At 39.4% G+C, this 19,198-nt stretch overlaps 1 protein-coding gene and 1 long non-coding RNA gene across 3 annotated transcripts in view; one reads left to right on the top strand and one right to left on the bottom strand.

The window, feature by feature from the left end:
- Positions 1 to 19,198, top strand: part of HS6ST3 (heparan sulfate 6-O-sulfotransferase 3) — a 273,417-nt gene that overhangs the window by 150,622 nt on the left and 103,597 nt on the right. Inside the window, exon 2 of one of the 2 annotated variants that reach the window (XM_053935495.1) lies at positions 18,319 to 18,331. The exons of the other annotated variant lie outside the window; for it this stretch is intronic. Coding sequence (XP_053791470.1) covers positions 18,319 to 18,331 — 13 coding nt within the window. The remainder of the gene's footprint in view (positions 1 to 18,318; positions 18,332 to 19,198) is intronic. 2 annotated transcript variants of the gene reach the window in all.
- On the bottom strand, positions 9,426 to 12,412 carry LOC128784172 (uncharacterized). The gene is made up of 3 exons (XR_008429392.1): positions 12,234 to 12,412; positions 10,085 to 10,166; positions 9,426 to 9,564 (listed from the first exon to the last, which is right to left on the bottom strand). It is a non-coding gene; the product is annotated as an uncharacterized LOC128784172 (long non-coding RNA).

The following is a 19,198-nucleotide window of genomic DNA, read 5'->3' as shown; positions in this document are numbered from 1 at the left end:
GCACTGTCATGCCTTGTTGTTCACCTTGTCAGCCTTCTGCCATCTCTGTCCAGGTTATTCTGCTGGGCATTTGTTAGGAAGAGAAAAAAGTGAAGTATGAGTTCTCCTTGGACTCTGAGAATTTCAGTGGGAGCATTTTCTAGCATATGGCTGCAGGGAAATCAACAGAGAAGGTCAAGTCTCCTGCCTGCATCTTCAGTTCTGCAGTCAAGAAACTGCAGAGCGTAGAGTGGGAACCCATGAAGCTTCTTGGCAATACATCATCATTATCCAAAGGGTTTGTTCATGGGATGAAATTTTTCAATACAAACATCATTGAAAATTCCAGAGCTTGCTGTACACCCACCTCATCGCATTAGAAAGGCACAGTCAAAGTGAGCTTATACCTGCCCAGTTGTACACTGCTGCTCCTACAGTCAGAGTTCAAGCAGTATAACTCAAATAAATCCTAGTGAGTCATGTGGAGTTGATGGGAAGATGGGAATGTGATCTCACTTCCCTAACTGCAAGACAGCTCCAGAGAACTTCATTGTTCAGCAGAAGCTTCAACAGATTACTAAGATTTGTTCCTCAGGCACTGGCTTCACTTGCGCTGATTACACACCTCTGTGCTGTTTCTGCAGCTCATTACTTGAAGCCAGGTACTTATTTTTATTCTTTTAATTCTTTCAAGCCCCTATGAGCTTGATGACGATATAAACATTAAAAATTGCCTTAAAAATATGAGCAATTATTGATGCAGTTTAAAGATATTTACAAGCTTGTGCATATTAGGCAATATTTTTTCTAAGTACATGTGACTTGTTTTATCAGTCAAAGAAACTCTCAGAAATATTTAATCCTGGATTACAGTACAGAAGATGACTGGTGAAAGGGATGTTGTGAACTTTCAAAAAGAGCAGGGCATCTTGGTTGCCATCTGGTACAACTGCTGCAAACAGTAACATTTAAAAATACTTCTAACTGAAAGTTAAGTGAATTGGCTTTGATCTACCTGGCTATAAAAATTATTAATCAACTTAGAATAATTATGAAGCATTTTTGGCATGCAGTAGCTTTCCCAATTTCAATGAGTTCATGGACTTCATTAATAGTGGCCATAAAAACACAAGAAGCACTATGGTTATTAATTAGGGAAAAGTCAGTTAAAAGTGAGAATTTATAATTTTCATAATATGACACATGTTCCCTGAAAGATTTAGAGTTAACAAGCAAGTATATTTTGTTTAATTGTTGTGGTTAATGAGAAAAAAAATCACTCTGCCATAGAGATTCTCTCATTAAAAGTTGATAACATTTTGCAGAAGTAGTGAAGCCCTCCAAATATGCAAGATTTCTAATTATAGCATGTGGCCCTCTGTGATTACCTATACTCCAGAGACAAAAGGAAATACTCTGTGTCCCATACTCAGTGTGTAGGAGGTAGCTCCCCTTGGCAGCTACTATTGAGATTTGTAATTTTAGACTGTAAAATCAAGGTTAAACTTCCCTGTCTCATATAGGTAGATGCCCTATCCCTGGAAAGGCCAGGCAAGATGGGGCTCTGAGTGACCTGCTCTAGTGGAAGGTGTCCCTGGCCATGTCAGGGAAGTTGAAACTAGATGATCTTTAAAGTCCCTTCCAACCCAAACCATTCTCTGATTCTATGATGATTCTGTGATGATTCTGTGTTGCATGATGGTGGCTGATCTGAGGAGTCTCCCTTCTTTTCTCTTTCTAACAGCTGGATAGGAGTTACATGAACAAGTTCAGAACCTCTAGGCTTTCAATTATGAGGCCAGAAATATGATGAGCACACTGGAAAACTTAAGTCCCATCAATAATTCAAAGTGCCTTACAAATTTTTCAGTCTAATGCACTAGTAAATAAAACATAATAAAGTCTTTAGATGTGAAATAAATGAAAATGAAATATAAAGTCTAGTTTGCTTTAATAATTATAATTGTTTATTGTGTGCTTCAACATTATTCTATTAAATCTTAACCCTGATTTGCTGAGACTGACATTTTTTAATTCCCTGAATTATAGTAGATTGCACAGTATTGAACTGAGACTAATGAAAAGGAAAAATTAGGAAAATGTATAATATGCATCAAAAATAGCTCTGGAGCATTTAGGATACTATTTTAAATTTGCTTTTTAGTGCATTCTCCCTTCTTTCCTTATACTTCTACCTTAATGCAAGACAGGTCTTTTTATGGGGGGTCAAAGTACTGTCAATTCAGGTTGAAGTGGTGAGTGCTGTTTACTTTTATTACTATGATTTTCAGACTTTCCTCCACATACCAGTGGGAAAACATTGGTAAAGGTCTTTTAGTCGTCTTTTAGAACTTGGGGAAAATGTACATTTTAGATTTCCCTGAAAGCTGGAACCAAATAACAGTGAAAAGGTTTGGGCTGGGTTTTTGCCAGTGATGGCTTGTCAGACTCCAGCTGTCTCAGACTCTGAAGCAGGAGGGCACTGTGGGGCCATTTTGGAGTCTGTGCCCCTTTCCTTCTTGCAGCCCCAGAGGATTTTTAGACTGTGTAACTCTGACACAAGAGATGTAAAAGTGTTCCTCCCAATGGTTTTGATGCCCTTCTCGTGCTGGCCCTGGACCATCTCTCCACCTTTTGTCCCGTTTCTAAGGCATCCAGTTTTGATGATCGTCATTGTAGCAGTCACGTGTTGTCTTTTCCAGAGGGAGGCATTCCTGGGGTATGCATCACATTCCTAGAGGCAGATGGTTTTATTGAGTATGGGTTCACCTTGCTTGAGGATAGTTTACTGTAGGAACTGCTCTCAGACAGTGTTGTGGCCAAAAAGGCACATGGTTCATCTTCCTCTTCCCTGCAGTTCTCTGACACTGCCTGAGCAGACTTGGCCCTCTCCAGTGTGGCCCCGTGGCTGCCTGTCATTCACCTGCCTGCCGTGGCATTCACCTGCCTACTCAGTTTCTTGCTATAAAGCCCTGTTGTTGTTTATTGCAGCAGAGCCTTTTCAGGTGCTTTGAAAATCCCCACAAAAATCATTTTGCTTTGTCCAGTCTGGACTGGGTGGGATAAACACAGAAGAAAATGGAGCTACTGGTGGGACAGAGAATTAGATGCTGGCCCTCCTTTTGCAGTGTTGTCAAGACTTCCGACATCTCTGCGGTTAGGTGGGATTCTAGGTAACGTGCTCTGAGATTTATGTGCCATTCTTCAGTGTAAAATGTACAATGTGCCTCTTTTCTTCATCTTTGAACTTCTCTTGTGAGAAGTTTTCACATACAGATTTCACATAGATATTCTGTTTTCACATACAGAACATCTTTGACATCTATCCTGGGCTGTACAGCTGTTGTACGTCTAATTGCCCTCTTGGCTGTTATTGAAACAGAGCATGATCCATTCATGAGATGAGGCATGGGAGAAGTAACTGTTATGTAAGGAAACGGAATCTGAGAACTCAAGAGGTTTTATCCAGACTTGGTTCCATTTCTGTTATTTTTCTGCCTTTTTTTAGTAAGTTTTCTGAAGCCTGATAACAGTGAACACAAAGGATAAACAGAGAAAACACTTGTGTTTCCAGGGAAATGCCCTTATTTTGGAGACTAAGGATTTGCTGAAGAGGTTTAGTGTGCCCTGTTGTCCACCCATCCATAGGCAGGACAGTGGAATTTGAATTTCTGCTGCAGCTGACTCCATTTTGCAATTCTTTGTTGCTTTCCTTTGGTTAAGCAAGTAGAGCTAGATTTCGTGAGGTGTTAACTTTGGTGTCTGTTATGCTATTAATTTCCTATTCAGGTATCCAGAGAAAAGCTGTGTGTCCATGTGAAACATTACAGCTGTGCCAGCATTACATTTGTCACTTTCTGCATGTGTAAGGAGCTATGCATTTCATTTAACAGAAAATAACAAAAAGGCATTTGGGTAATTTCAAGGAATTATCATACTCCATAGTGGTTTTGGATTGTATTTTTGTGTTTATAGCAGCCTAGATTGCTCTTTATCTTGTGGGAATGTATTGTATTTAATCTTTTTTTTCAAGATCCTTTAATTAGACTTAAATGTATTATTTTTGAATTTCATCTTGTCTTACAGGAAAAGCATAAAAATATAACATAATTTATTGTTTTAGTAAATTATCTGCTTAAATAATATTCTCATGTCTTTTACCATTATCACTGTAATTTTGGATCCCTCTGATGCTTCTATATTCTTTTTCAAAGAGTGTACTTTACTGGAACTGAACATGTTTGCAATCTATAACATAAAATATAGATTTATTGTTTTAATTAATTTTCCAATTCATTCCATCATCTTAACTGAACTTCTATATAAAGTGGGACTTGTCAGTGAACTATCCAATATAAATTTCACTCTTTTCCCATTAGAATGGTTTAGTGAAGAATTCAGAAATACGAGTGTTCTAAGTACTTTTCTAAGCTTTCTGCATTGTATGCAATATGTTTAATATTGTACACTTATTTAAATGAAGTATTTCTAGTGACCTCAGGCCTTTTTTAAATTTTGATCAACTAACTTAAATGTTTTCTGTAATTTGCAAAATTTTACTACCCCTATTATTTTGCCCTTAAGACAGATCACAGGATTTGTAGGGTTTTTTGTTTCGTGGATTGGGTGGAGACATTTTTCCATGGAAAAGGTCATCAAAGTACTAGCATGCTGCATTTAATATGCTGAGCAGACTCATCATAAATTCTTTTACAAATTAAACTGCATTGTAAGCAAAACTCTGGGTTGCTGAAAAATTGAAAAAATAATTTCTGTAGCTGTTCTGCTTATTTTATGCAGGAAGACTATGGAAGGGGCTTTGGTTTGGAGACATCATTAAAATTGGAAATACAGACTTAGATATGTCTTGTCTTGAAGTGAGATCTCAATTTGTATGTAAATAGTTTGTGATCAAGGCTAATTAATTTTATTTCATTAAAACTCAGAATAGGTGTTATGATATCTTTTTCATTTCAGTGAAATGTATGTAAATGTTGTTTTCCACAAGGCTCCAAAGTCTGTGTTTTAGGTCCAGAAGCTTTCTAAGATGGTGTAAAGTTATGTATTTTCTCAGGTATAAGTCATTTTAAATTATGTCAAGAAAAACAGAAGGTTTTTCTGCCCGTGACCAGGACCTGGATTATGGAATCTGCAGTTCTTTTCCATTCTGCCCCTTTTTATCCTTGGGTCCACTATGCTGCAGCTGTAGGATGTGGGTTATAATCTAGAAGAATACAAGATGTCAAATGGTTGCTCATATCCACGTCAGCCAAATGTGTAGTCTCGCTCAAGATGTGGTTTTATTGGCCAAACCTTTCTTTCAGTGGTAAAACCACCCAAAACAAAACAAAACTAAATAAATATCCATGTTATACAGTAATTGCTCTTTGGAAAAATACCAAACACTGATGAATTCTCATTGGTATATTTTTACAGTGCTTTAATGCAACGTAGGTTCCTTTTGTTTATGGTACGAGGGAGTGTCTCTCCTGGGAGCTGTTTAGTGTGCATTGGAGGGGGGAGACCCTTCTGGGGGAGTTTTTCTCATCTGTTGCCTTCAACCATTGTAAAGTTTGCTACGACTGTCAAAGGTGGTGGCCAGCTTTATTTCACATACACTAGAAACCAATTAAGTCTATCAGATTGTTTCAACATGCAGGCCATTTTAATAAGTTTGGGTCACCACTGACATGGATCAGATTTGAATTGGTGTTCTGGAGGTGCAAGTCAGGATATTAAATTATTAATACTTTGCAGTCTCAAGTTTCCTTACTGAAAGTGTCCTTCCCTCCCTTCTGCTTCCTGTAGAAGTTTGAGTAAAGTACATGTGTCAGGTCAGGTCTGCTCTCAGCTGGAAACCTGGGATTTGAGTTCTCCTTTTCTGTCCTCCCCTCCCTACCCCCAAAACATATACCAGTCAACATTTTTTTGTTGCTCCCACTAGGTCTCCAGCCACTGTCTGCTTCTACAGTATTGATATATTTTCTATTCCCTGCAGGAGTCTGTGGCTTTATAGCTGAAGAGTCAAAGGTCAGAAGTACTCCTGTATGTTTGGAGATACAATTTTGTCTCTCTATTTCTCCGTGGAGTTGGGTCTCTAGAGGAGCAAAACGTCATGTGGCACAATATGATTTTTTTTATCAATTAGTTTTTTAGTTACTAACACTACAGGTACTCTGTTTTGTAACGTGTCAATGTAATTCCATCTTTAAAAATAATCTTTTATAACCAAGAAAGGAAACATCACGCAAAGACAAAGTCTGCCTTCATATCAGAGACAGAGAGAAAACATCTTTCAACTTAGATTTGTGTAAAGCCTGACATACATAGTTTGCAGTGATTTAACTTTCAGGGAAAAGTCTTTTCAAATAAATAAGAACTTGCTCCAGATTCAAATGACAGTGTCTCTGTAAAAGTCAGATCTGATTTTTTGCCCTTTTCTTGACAGTGATTATAGTAAGTGACCTGAATGTGGTATGTTCCTTTGAAGTGAGCAGCTTTGAGATACACTGAGGGGTCTCCTTTTTTTTCACTCTTTGAAAATTAGACGAGAAGGATTGTAGCATTCTCATCCCCATTAATGGGAGTGGAACACATGTCTGCTAGTGTGTGCCTTTAAAACAGTGTCCCTGCTACAATAGTTAAAGGTATTCAGTAGTTTATCATGCAACATATGCCAAGTTTGTTTTCTGTGATTTCTGTTAATGCCTTTTCAATAACTGAAATACATTAATAAATGGTTGTTTATTTTGACTAAAGGAGTAACCATATATTCTAAATTTATTGACTGCTGCCTGGAACTTTTTGGTTCGAAGTTGGTTGGGAAAAATTACTGTCAAACTCATTTACAGCAGAAATGCAGTTCCTTCTGGGAACATAGGCATTTGTGTAATCTGACTCTGTGGCACTGAGCTATGCTGTATGTAGTGTATTTATGATTGAACAGAAAGTTTCAAACAGCAGCCTGTGAAATTGGATTTCAGATGTAATGTACCATAAATAAGTGCTATAAAGAATGCCTTTAATGCTATAAATCAGTTTTTATTGGTTTCAGCTATCTCATTCTGGTTATTGTATTACCCACAAAATCAATGGGAATCAAAGAGCTGGAATATATTTTATTTTAATGTCCCATCTCCCATGGAAATGGCATATGAGCCCTTAGATCACCTTTTGGGTAGGTTGGGCAAGGCTGATAAACTGCAGGCAATGAGACTGTTTTCACAAAAAGGTCTGTGTAAGGAGTAGTTGGATAACACTTGAAATGCTTTGGTATGGCACTTCCTCCCTGTAAGGCGATACTCACCTATCTTTCTGAATGTCCTTTCCTATTGTTGTTTCAGTAAATTTACCAGTTTGATTTGATTATTGTAGTTTTCTTCTTTAAAAAATGGCATCACAAAGGTGCAAGAGCCGTATGTCACTGCTCCTGCACCCAGAATTAGGAGCACTTTGAGGGCAGGAGATCTGGTTTCTTTGCACCTGTAAGCATTCCCTCTAGCAAAGGCTTGCTTGATCTTGGGAAAAGAGCAAGAACATTTCTAGCAGCAGTTGTGAAGCATAAAATACAGTATGAGCTCAGTTTAAGAACATATCATTCTAGTGGAAGAAGGGAAGGACATGCATCATGGATCTATGAATAGATTTTTAGAACTAGAAACAAATCCTACTATCCTATGAGAATGAAGAAATACAATGAAAAACTGTTTTCCAACTAAATAATACCAGCCCAATTTAAAACAGTATCTATGTTTCCTCAGGATTTCTCCCTTGCTTATGTTAGTATCTCATGGTAGGATACAGTTAAGAGAAGCATTCACCTCTGGAGCTCAGTTATTCAGGGAAGTCTATGGCAGAGGGCACAACACTTGTCTGAATGTATGTTAGAAACCTTCACTGTGCTAAAAAATGAAAGTACAGATACACTACAGTTGGATAAGAGTTCACTGGTAAATGTCTTCTGGAATATTGTACTCCTTTGTGAGGTTACATGTGCCAAACAGTAAAGATGACTGAAGAAGTAAACTTTTTAGAAGCTATTATACATGGGTTATTTACATGGTTCTACACATCAGCTTTGCATTTTTCCCTGTCAACCAAAGCTAGTGTAATTTATGTGCCAAAATTAAGAGGAGAAAGTAGACAAAGAAGAATGATCCCTGTGGGGTTCGAGTAGGTTATTGTTAGCAGAAGTCTGATTACTGGGATGATGGTAGAGTATAGGAGCCAGAAGAGAAGATTTACTCATCTTTGAACCTATGAATAGCGTTAAACTGCCTTCGAGTCCAAATTGCTGATGTTGACTTACACCCACGTCACCTCACATTGGAGTTTAAGCTTTTATTACAAGGATTGAATGACACATTTTATTATTTGCAATAGTATTAAGCAGTTATTCTCACTGGAGCGCAAAGATGTGTGGCTTCACGAGAGGGGAGTGTTAATCATTTACATGCAGATGTATGTGGTTATCCATGGGAGTGGGTTAAAGAGACAGGTGTCAGACCTGGCTGCTTAATGGGAATGTAAGACATGAATGATACCAAGGAGGCAGAATAAAATGCTTGGCTGCCTCAGGGATGGTTATAAAGTTCCCTATCCCTACAGTAATTTTACAGGTGGTGATTATAGGAGATGTAATGATTTCATGCAAAATACAAGATAATTAAATGTTTGATTTGATCTACAGACCTATGGTCAATTTACAAGTCAGTTGCTGACCAGCACTGCACCATGCCATAGTGAGCATCGCTCAGAATTACACCCTTGATTTGACTTGTGCTGTGTCAGGCATAAGTTTAGATGGTCTTGTTGCTGCAACTGATTTGGGTCAACCTGATACCTGGGATGATTGCTAAATCTAAAAGAGACAAAAAAGTCTTTTCCTCTGATCAAAAAATGGTGCAGGAAATGTCCCAGGGTCTTTGTGCTCTGGTAACATGCAAAGCAGCGAGCTGTAGCTTGTTGTGTCACACTTAGAGATAGATGGGTGAGGAATGCTCTGAGAATAAAAGCTTACTTAGATGGACAAATGAAGGGCTTCTCAGTTACTGAGGGTTATATAAGCAACCAGCTTTCTGCATATTGAAGAGCAGCTTAGGATGGTGGATTATTTACTTTCTTCTCCCGAGGCAGAGAATTCAGGTGTTACCACCTGGAACACAGATAGGACCCTGTCCTGACACACATCAGGTACAATTTCCTCAGTCAGTGAATAAAACAGTTCTTCTTGAGGCTTGTGTGAGCACCTGGTCCTACACATCAACTTCTATGGTGTTATAGAAACATTAACCCCAAAAAACTCAGCAACAGACAAAGACAGCTGAAGTGTACACTTGAGATTTTTGCAATTATGGGTATCACCAGAGGATAGGGTCAAGCAATATAGTTTTGAAAAATCTAGAAAAATTATAATATATGGAATACACATGCATGTGTTTATCATTTGGTGCAGTGAAGTGCAGTTTGGAGCTCCGCAGTGTCCCGTTTTCCTGGGTGGCGTAAACCCCTATGCAGTTGTTGGGAAGCGTGCTGAGAGATGGGAGCTGTGGGTCAGGCAGTGGTGTGGTCCCAGTAGATTGCCATCTATTGAGAGATAAGGTGATAAACTAGAGAATTCACTGGGCTATTCCCTTGGGTGGGTTCAAGTGGGTTCTAGTTGTAGCTGATAATGGTGTCGGGATACTACCATAACTGGAAGCATGAGAACATTGGGCACACCATCCCCCAGGCATGCTTTTTTATGGTCAGCTCTGGTGCTGCAGTCTTACTTTAGGCTTTTAATTTTAGATCTGTCCATGAATTTGGAACAAACACTCATCCTTTCCTTTCGCTTCACATGGCTATGAAACCAAGAAGAGTGTGATGTAAATCACACAAAATAGCTACCTAAGTCTGTCCTCTCAGAACCAGAAATGTGTTCTCATCTCACCATAATTTTTACCATTTTATGTCCCCTCCATCTGAACACTGACATGCATTCTGATAGTGGTGGTCGTTATGAAATAAGTGATTTGCCAGTTTAAGAGGTAGATGGATTGATGGACAAAAACAAACCAAGGGAAATCACAGGTGGTCTCTGCAGGCCTCATCTCTGCTTACTCACAAGGATGCAGCACCATGCTGTTCCAGATGTGCTTTTGGAGCTGGGCTGATTGCTTTTCAAGGCATTTCTGCTGGGTGCTCTCCTGGATGGGGTTAAGCATGACATTTTAGTCAACAACAGTATGTTTCCTAGCATTTGCTAGTTGGTGCTTTGTAAAAAACTAGAAATGAAAATTACAGTGGTGAGGGGGTCAACAGGATCAAGTGGCAGATCTCATGATTTTCCAGAAATACCACATCAAAGTTCTGTAATTCATGAAGTCCCAGTTTATCAGTCCATACAGTGAGATACAGTGACAGCCATGTGACAGAAAGCTCTGGATGCAAGGGTGTAGCATGAGCTCATGCTTCCCAGAAAGGCTCCTGTCAGTACAGTGCCAAGGAATTCCACAGCCTCCTCCCTGCTCCACCATCCCATGCATCATTAGAGCTGGCCAGGCGTGTCAAGCATGTGACATGAAAGGAAATAAAAGGACACAGTAGTGGGTGGTTAATGCATGAGGAACATACACTGCTTTTTAGGAATACAAGTGGGCTCGTGCCAGGATCTCTGCATGGAATTGGTCTGTGTGACTTCTACAGGCATGCTGCAGAGGGACACACAGATGTGGTGTCGGAAAGTCATTGCCCAAGTGTTACAGAGCACTCCCTTAATGCATATTGGTTTAAAAGCATGGCAGGAAACAAAAATTGCAGGTTTTGTAGTATGTAAAATTTCAAGGTGTTAGGAACAGTGTTAAATAGATGAAGTTAAAATTGCCATGCTACGAAGCAGCTTAACTTGAAGTCTGCAGAACCAACATTTTGCCATTAAGCACCCACATCCTCACTGTTTCTTGTCTGAAATTGCCATTGTCAGCTGCAGAAACAGAACATTCTCTATGCAGAGTACATACTGTCTCAGGAAGCTCTACCAATTAAAAAAAGCAGTTTCTGCTCATTCATTCCCCTGAGCTATGCTGGTATGAACCCTTTTGAGGCCACACATCTTAGCCTGAACCGGCTGAAGGGTAGCCCGGCTCAATCCCACAGCCCCTCCAAAAATACTGAACGTGTTTCAGCAGATTCAAATGCTGAACAAGCCCACCAGGCACAGAAATGCCTAATCCAGCACAGTTCTTCCATTACATCTTTTAGTTCATGACTTGCCTTGTCTTGAGTTTTTGATTCCCTGTCATACATTAAATTACTGTTCGGTTCTCCCCTTTATCCAATTGTTGTTTTTTCTTCTACAAATTTACTAAATTTGGGAAGGGGAGGAAGAAGAAATCTCTTCTTTTGCAAGTCACAGAAGTGGCTTTTTTTCTGTTGCTGCCTGGGCTGCTCTGACTGTTCTGTTCTTTCTGCCTGTTCTTTCTCCACCTGTTCCAAGATGGTTCCCTTTAATGAGCGGCGCTCCGCAGAGTTATCTGACTAGGTCTGTTCTTTGGTTCTGCAGGGTGGCACACATCAGAGGCTTTGCTTCTGAGCAGGACACCCAATTTTAGGTGACAGTTTTTCCTTTTTCTCCTGCAAAGTCAGTAGTGTGCTTAACAGTGCAGGGTAATCTTTTTTTCCCCCACTTCATTCCTTTATCACCTCTGCCAGTGCAAAAGAAAAGATGAAAAAGGGAGCTTCTCTGAATCTTCAATCAGATAAGAAGAATCCCCAAAATAGTAATGCTTGTGTTGAACCAACAGACTCAGCACTTTCTCCTTCTATTCTATTCTATTATTTCTCCCTTCTGATCTTTCTACATTCTAGTTTCTAGTCTTTTTTTTTTTTTACTAAAAAATAGAAATAATATGAAATATTTGTATTTTTCCCTTCTGAAATTAAGCAAGTGTTTGAATACTGATAATGTTCATCAAATTAATTTTTTGCCAGCCAAAGAGAAAAGGTGGGCATTATTAACCTAGCTGCCCAACTGGACAAAATTTGTTTCTCAAAGTGACTGTGGCTGTTAAATATGCATTACAGCAAATCAGCAGCTTTCCAGGGGTTAAGCTAAGCAGCCTGTGTGACTGCCACGTACTGTGACTGAGAAGCACTGGGCTGATACTGTGGCAGGCTTCCCATCACTGGGTGTGTGTCACTGGAGTGTGCCCTTTCTTTTGTGTGTGTCTCTCTGGCTTTGATGAATGCTGGGGCAGGGGAACATGAGCTCTTACCTTTTGTCATGCTTGGGTGGATACCAGTAAATTTGCCTATTGATGCTGATATAGTTTTTCTTCAAAGTCAATTGAGAGGAAAGTGTAGTCCAAATGAGGTCAGCGACTACTCCCTGTGTGTGATAAAATAAAATACACAGAGAAAGGAATAGGCCAAAGGGCTCAATTGATGTAAATAAGTGACAAGCCCAGGCTAGAATTCTGCTTAGGAACTGGGACTTTTCAGGCATGTTATAATGAGCTCAGCTTCACATCAAAACAAGAGCTCTCAGAGATTCCATTCTTCATCTGCCTTAGCCTGCTGAACTGTGTTGTGCTCTGCTGAAGTGGAGACAGAGTGTGTCTCCAGCTTGTATCCTCAGTCTTAAATTATCCTATTACACTATTTTGCAAAAGCACTGGGACTTACTATTTTTCTCCCAAATGTGGTAAATTGGTGATCACAGAGTAGGGTCTGAAGCTATTACTTGGCCTCTAAAATGAAAGGATTTTTTTTTAGTGGTTAATGCTGAGATTTTAGTTGCCTCTTATTTATGAAACACATAAACCTTGGGTTCAAGCTTGATGACACAAGCATGAGGCATATACTCACCTTGCTTTGACTGACTTGGTGCTAGTACCTGTGTTAGTGATGCAATTGCTTAGACTTCCCTTCTAGTCAACAGAGGAATATAGGCCCCTTCATGATTAGGTAACTGAGATGCAAAAGACACTTTGGAGGTGGTTTTAGTGCTAAATTAGTCACCTTACCTTAATGATTAAGCTTTAGTGAGCTAAATTGGTACTTAGCTCTTTGTTTCATGTGAAAAGAAAGATCACTGCAAATTATTTTAACTCCAAAAGGAGTCTTTAAAAGAATTACTGAAGTTCCAGGGAAATTGTAAAAGTGGTGGCAACACTAGGCATGGTTTGCTAATGCTTTTACCAAAATGTTCTCATTCTCTGATAATCCTTTGAGTTTTTCAGAGAATTGAGAAATGCTATAGTTTTTCTCTTTCAAAAGAAATCAGTTTTATTACCCAGGAGCAGGAGGCTGCAACACAAATTATTACAAATTATTATTTGTAATAATGTACATTGTAGCCTGAGGTTTATACAATCACGTCGGCTGTATTTACAAATAAAATTTAAACCAACCAGAGAGCTTCAATTTTAGGATTATGGAGGGATTCAACAGGTAAACAAAATGCATTTTCTTAGTTGCTTCAGGAAGCCTGATGACAGCAGAGTTTCTTGTTTATGAGGGTAATGTGGGAAAAACTGCAGGGATAAATCAGTAGTCCTGAGTAGTTACTGAGTAGTCCTGAGTAACCAGTGGCCTCATTAGTGCAAGGGTGTTTTGCTTTGCAGAAGACCACAAAAGATGTGTTTTCGTGAAGAATTGAAGGAAAGTGGGGATGCTGTTTAAAGGCTTTGATTGCACTTTGCTTCCCTGCATAAAGGTCAGCCAGGGAGAAAGTGCTCCAGAGAGAAATGGCAGGGTGAGTCCTTAGGCAGAATGAAAATGTGGCTTATGCTGGGGTCAGGTAGTAGTTTAGTAGATAAAAATGAATGAGATGGATGGGCATGGGGCAGTGACTCACTGAGAGGCAGGTAATGACTTGGACACTGGCAGGGTAAGTCCAAAAAGCTCTTGTACAAGACCTCCATATCAGTATTCTGGTGCAACAATGATGGACAGGACTGATCCTGCCAAATGTGGATATGCAGGATAGGAAAGTCTAAGTGGATGGCCTTTCCAGAGGGCATTTTGTGTCCATCCTCGCCTGGATGTAAGAGATGATAGGGATAAATTGACACGTCTCTGTCCATCTTCACAGACTGACTTAGTAAATACCAAATGTACAGATGTAGTTGGAAGTACTGTGCTCAAAATACGGAGTAAAAGTAGTGACTTTGAAATATTTTAAGGGAAACAGGTGTGACCTTACTGCACATTTTTTTAGAAATTGGGGGTAAGGGTAAAAATAGAAATTTGAAGATAAAGGAAAATGTGAAAGTGTCACGTATTCATTGAATAAGAGAGTTTATCTATTGTCCTTCAAATCAGATAGAGGGAAGAGACATTTGCAGGTATCTGTATGTAATAGAGGAAATTTCTAAAATTGTACAGTTGCCTATGGTTTCTGAAGAAAATAGAAGAAAACAATTGCAGTGGCAGCTGTAATGATGTATCTGCTGAAAGGTATGTAACAGAGTCTTCTGATTTAACAGCTAACCCGATTTACCCAGCATGGGTTTGAAATAAAAAGAGATCCTTCAGTTTCGTATAATCCTAGATAACTGAAGATAGCTGCTGTTCAGTGCTTTATCTTCTCTCTCCTACTAGGACAGTAGAGACTGACCTTAAACCTTCAGTATTTTTGCTTGTGAGCACCAAATTGCTACTGCATGTGTAGACCTGCTGAGAAACAGTAATAGAAACCTTGAGGGAACCTTTCACTTCTCAGAGACTGAGGATTCATTTTTGATGTCCAGCTCAAATATTCCTTTTGTCCATATTCCTACACTTATTAGCAGGCATGAGGTCTTTACTTTTTAACTGAAAACTTTATTATTAGAACACCCAAGGTGATTTTTTTTTTAATCAATAAAGTGTTATAACTTCAGAAAATTAACTTTCTTTGGCTTTTTTTTTTTTTGCTATATGCACGGGGGAAAACCCGGGTGCTGTCACTTCAGGTAGTTAACTCAGTAACTGACTTCAGGCAGTTGCTTCAGCATTTTTACATTTTTTCCCATCCTGGTAGTCCTCCTGAGAAGCCCACGAATGTGTGGTTTAAATTACTGGTTTTTTGGGTTTTTTTTCAGAAATTGATGGAATGAAAATACTGCCTTTGCTGTTCTTGTGTGGATTTTTTTCTTGGGTTTTATTTGTTGATTTGAAGGAATTTCCTTTTCCTTTTCCTTTTCCTTTTCCTTTTCCTTTTCCTTTTCCTTTTCCTTTTCCTTTTCCTTTTCCTTTTCCTTTTCCTTTTCCTTTTCCTTCCTCTAGGTTAACTTTCATGTATCTTAAATTCTTTGCCAATTGCTCTCCGTTCAGGAGTAGCCAAGAAGGCTGTAAACCTCCAGCAAACTGAATTTATACAATTTTCTTTTAGTAAATCATAGAATCATAGGATGGTTTGGGTTGGAAGGGTCCTTAAATGTCATCTAGTTCCAGTCCTCCTACCCCATCCAGCTTGACCTTGAACACTTCCAGGGATCCACAACTTCTCTTTGAAATCTGCTCCAGTGCCTCGCCACCCTGACAGTAAAATTTTTTTTTTTCCTAATACCTGATCTACACCTGCCCTCTTTCAGTTTAAAGCCATTCCTCCTTGTGCAGTCACTACATGCTTTTTAAAAAAAAACCTGTCCAGCTCTCTTGCAGAGGCCCCCTTTAGGTAGTGGAAGACTGTCTTAAAGTCTTCCTGGAGCCTTCTTTTTCCCAGGCTGAACAACCCCAAGTCTCTCAGCCTGTCTTCATAGGAGAGGTGCTCCAGCCCTCTGATCATCTTCATGGCCTTCCTCTGGACTTGCTTCAACAGGTCCATGGTGGTCTTACCTTGAGGGTCTTAGAGCTGGATGCAGCACTCCAGGTGGAGTCTCACAAGAGCAGGGGAAAGGACAGAATCCCCTCCCTTGACGTGGTGATCGCATTTCTTTGTTGTTGGCTTTCTGGGCTGTGAGCACACACTGACAGGTCGTGTCCAGTTTTTCATCCACCAACACCCCAAGTCCTTCTCCTCAGGGCTTCTCTCAAGCCCTTTGCCACCCAGTCTGCATTTGTGCTTGGAATGGCCCTGACCCATGTGAAGGACTTTGGCCTCATTGAACTTCATGAGTTTCACACAGACATCTCCTAAGCCTAAGGTCCCTCTCTTGCCTCCAGCATGTTGACCTCACCACACAGCTTGGTATCACTGGCAAACTTGCACTCAAGTTCAACTGTCCAGGTCACTAAAAAAGGTGTTAAACTGTACCCAAACAGTACTGTTAAAAAGTCCCAAACAGACCCCTGAGGAACACCTATCTTCATTGGTCTCCACTTGGACACGGAGCCATTGACTGCAACTCTTTTAGTGCAACTATCCGGCCAATTCCTTATTTGCCAAGGGGCTTGTGTGTGAAGTCCATGTCTCTCCAATTTAGAGACAAGGATGTTGTGGGGAGACAGTGTCAGATGCTTTGTATAAGACTGAGCAAAGAGCTCCTCATGCTGGTGGGGAAAAGCCCACATACAACAAACACAGCAAAGAATTTGCAGTCTAGGTTGTGTGTTAAGTACAGACTGATCTCTTAGATGGTTTTGGTTAGGAAACATTATATTTAGCTTTTCTATGAGCAAAAGGATGTGTTTGTGCACTAATGCTGTTGTCCTGTAATATTTGCTGGCACTGTCCTCTGTCACACACAAGTAATATAAGTTAACGTTACTTGATACCTGTTGGCCTTTGATGGATGTCAGATAATAACATGTAGCCTTATATGGGTCAAAGACATAAATATTGTAATTTTGTTGTCAATAAAATGCCTTTTCTGTAAATCATGAAATAATGCAGTGAAAGCAAACTTGCTCAGAGTACTGTGTTTCTCATCTGATGAAATGGAAAATTCATTCGGAGTACCAGCCTCAGGAAGCAAGCTCTGAGGGGGTTCTACTTTTTGAAATTATTCCCTTTCAATACTGAAGTTGTCAGGACTGCTGTAGTATAGAGTTTGATATTCTCAAGCAGAATTTGACAAATTTTGATAATGGGACAGACAGTGAAGACAAATACTGCAAAAAAACGAATTTTCTTCTTTGTTGACAGAAAACTTCAGCTAAGTTGATTTTCATTTAACTGAGCTCCTTCCATTGTTTGTACTCTCTGAGGTGCCAACTTAATAATAAGACACTTCTGTGTCCTGAGGCTAATGTTACCTGTCATGGGGAGCTGTATTAAACAGGGAGGAAATCCAAGCAGGCTATACTGCTATACCCTCTTCTTAGGTGCCTGGATGGCACCTAGAGAGAATCACTTATGAGAGAGAACAGTGACGCTGTTGAGCAGGACGGGAACAAAAAACTCCAGATCAGAAGGCAAAGAAAATGAACTCTCTCTTTATTTCAAATGCACCACTCTATATATAGAGAACATCGTGCAGATTAATTTCATTGGTCTTAGAGTAAAAACATCCCACACCATTGGTGGGCAGTGAATGACGCACAGTAGCAGAACATATCTATAAACAATGTGAATAACAAGATAGATTAGAGAATTATTTACATTCTTTCCCAACTGCTTCCCAGGCTCTTGCCTGGTTAGAAAACCTTTCTCTTTTCTCTGACTGAGCTGAGAATATCCACAGAACAGGGGCTTCTTCTGGGGATGAGAACATTGGGATAGTACCTGTGAGAGTAATTGTCATCCTTTGAGAGTGCTATTTTCTCAAATCCCACCTACCTCCTTCCTCCTGGGAAGGAAGTATTCAGTACAGTGTTGTTGAAAAGCACAAGGCAATCTGCCCAATGTAGCTTTTTATATTCACTCCGAATTGTCAGTTTTGTGGAGGACTGTTTGTCCTGTTCTGCATTGTTCTGTTACAAGGCTGTGCTCAAGGGCTTTTATGAAGTATAATTATACAAAAATAACACTTTTGAAGTATCAGACACACTTGCTTCATCACTTTTAGATTTATCAGCTCTAAAAGTCAGTTAGCAAATCCTGCCCACTTGTATATAAGATGTTCGTTGAGATAATTTTTGTACAGGTTGAACTTGTAGTACTCCTACGTAACTTCAAAATACTTAGTTCCTGTAAAAGTACTTTGAAACCAAATATAGTGAGTAGGCCTCATTTGCTTCTTAAAACTTCCAAGACACATGCATTTAATTTTTCAGCACTAACGCACAAGGCGTGTTAAGAATTCTTGATGTTTCTAAGTATGAAAACTATTTCCTTTTATACAGATCTGCTAAATGAAACATCTAATGGCAAAATATTCACTCAGAAAAGGAAGAGCTCACTGTGCTTTCCTCTGATGGCTCCTTCCAGTTGCTCATGAATGTTTGCAGCTGTAGCCATGTTGTGCTGTGTATTCAGCAGTGGCCTGACTTTAGATGCTCATAATAGGCATCTCCTTTTAATGGGTATGTTTGACCTTGATTTTCCTGTGCTTTGTTTTCTTATCTGTAAGTTTGGATAATACCAGCTGTTCATCTTTCAGGAATATTGTGAGGATAAATTATTAGTGAACCACTTAAGTACTTAAGGGATGAATAATGTTGTACCGTCTGCAAGGAAATTAAACATTCTGTCTTTCTAGCAGGATCCAAATATTGTTTGCTAATCGAGGTATACGGTCATGTACAAAATGCTGACTAGAGCACCGTGCATCCAAATGAGGCACAGCCCCTATCCTGGATTAGAAAAAGTATGAATCAAGACTTCTGTGCTGGGAGTGTAAGTGTACGTTAGCACATGAGAAAGAACAACAGCAGCACAGTCCACCATAATTCTGATATATGCAACTTTCTGGCTGCCCACTTACAGTTCAATACTGGTGTTAGGAGGTGCTGTACTTTGTGATATTGTGTCTGTTGTAGTGTACAGACACACATACACACTCATCCTCTTATAGCCAGCTTTGTTAATGCTGCAGGTTGTGACCAGAACATACAATACAGCCATATCTGGGATTCTGATAAATGTTAAAAAAAAAAACCAAACAAAAAACCAAAATTAGAATGTTGACTTAGGGACTTATGGGGTGTTTTTTGGGATTTTTTTACCACCTGCCTTTTAACATGGCATAAAAAATTTCTAAAAGGTTCACCACTCAATTAAACTTTTCTATTAAATGCTGGGTGCAGAAGACATATATTTAACAAGTTTTCCACTCTGTTGCTTTACTGTATAAATAATATGTCTTCTGGAAATTTCTAATGCACGTCAGATATTCATGATGAAAAAGCACATTTGTACTGCCAGTTCAGAGAT

Source organism: Vidua chalybeata, chromosome 2 (genome assembly GCF_026979565.1).
Source record: "Vidua chalybeata isolate OUT-0048 chromosome 2, bVidCha1 merged haplotype, whole genome shotgun sequence".
Classification (NCBI taxonomy): Eukaryota; Metazoa; Chordata; class Aves; order Passeriformes; family Viduidae; genus Vidua; species Vidua chalybeata.
Note: the sequence above shows the minus strand (reverse complement) of the source record. Positions and strands in the feature narration are given on the sequence as shown.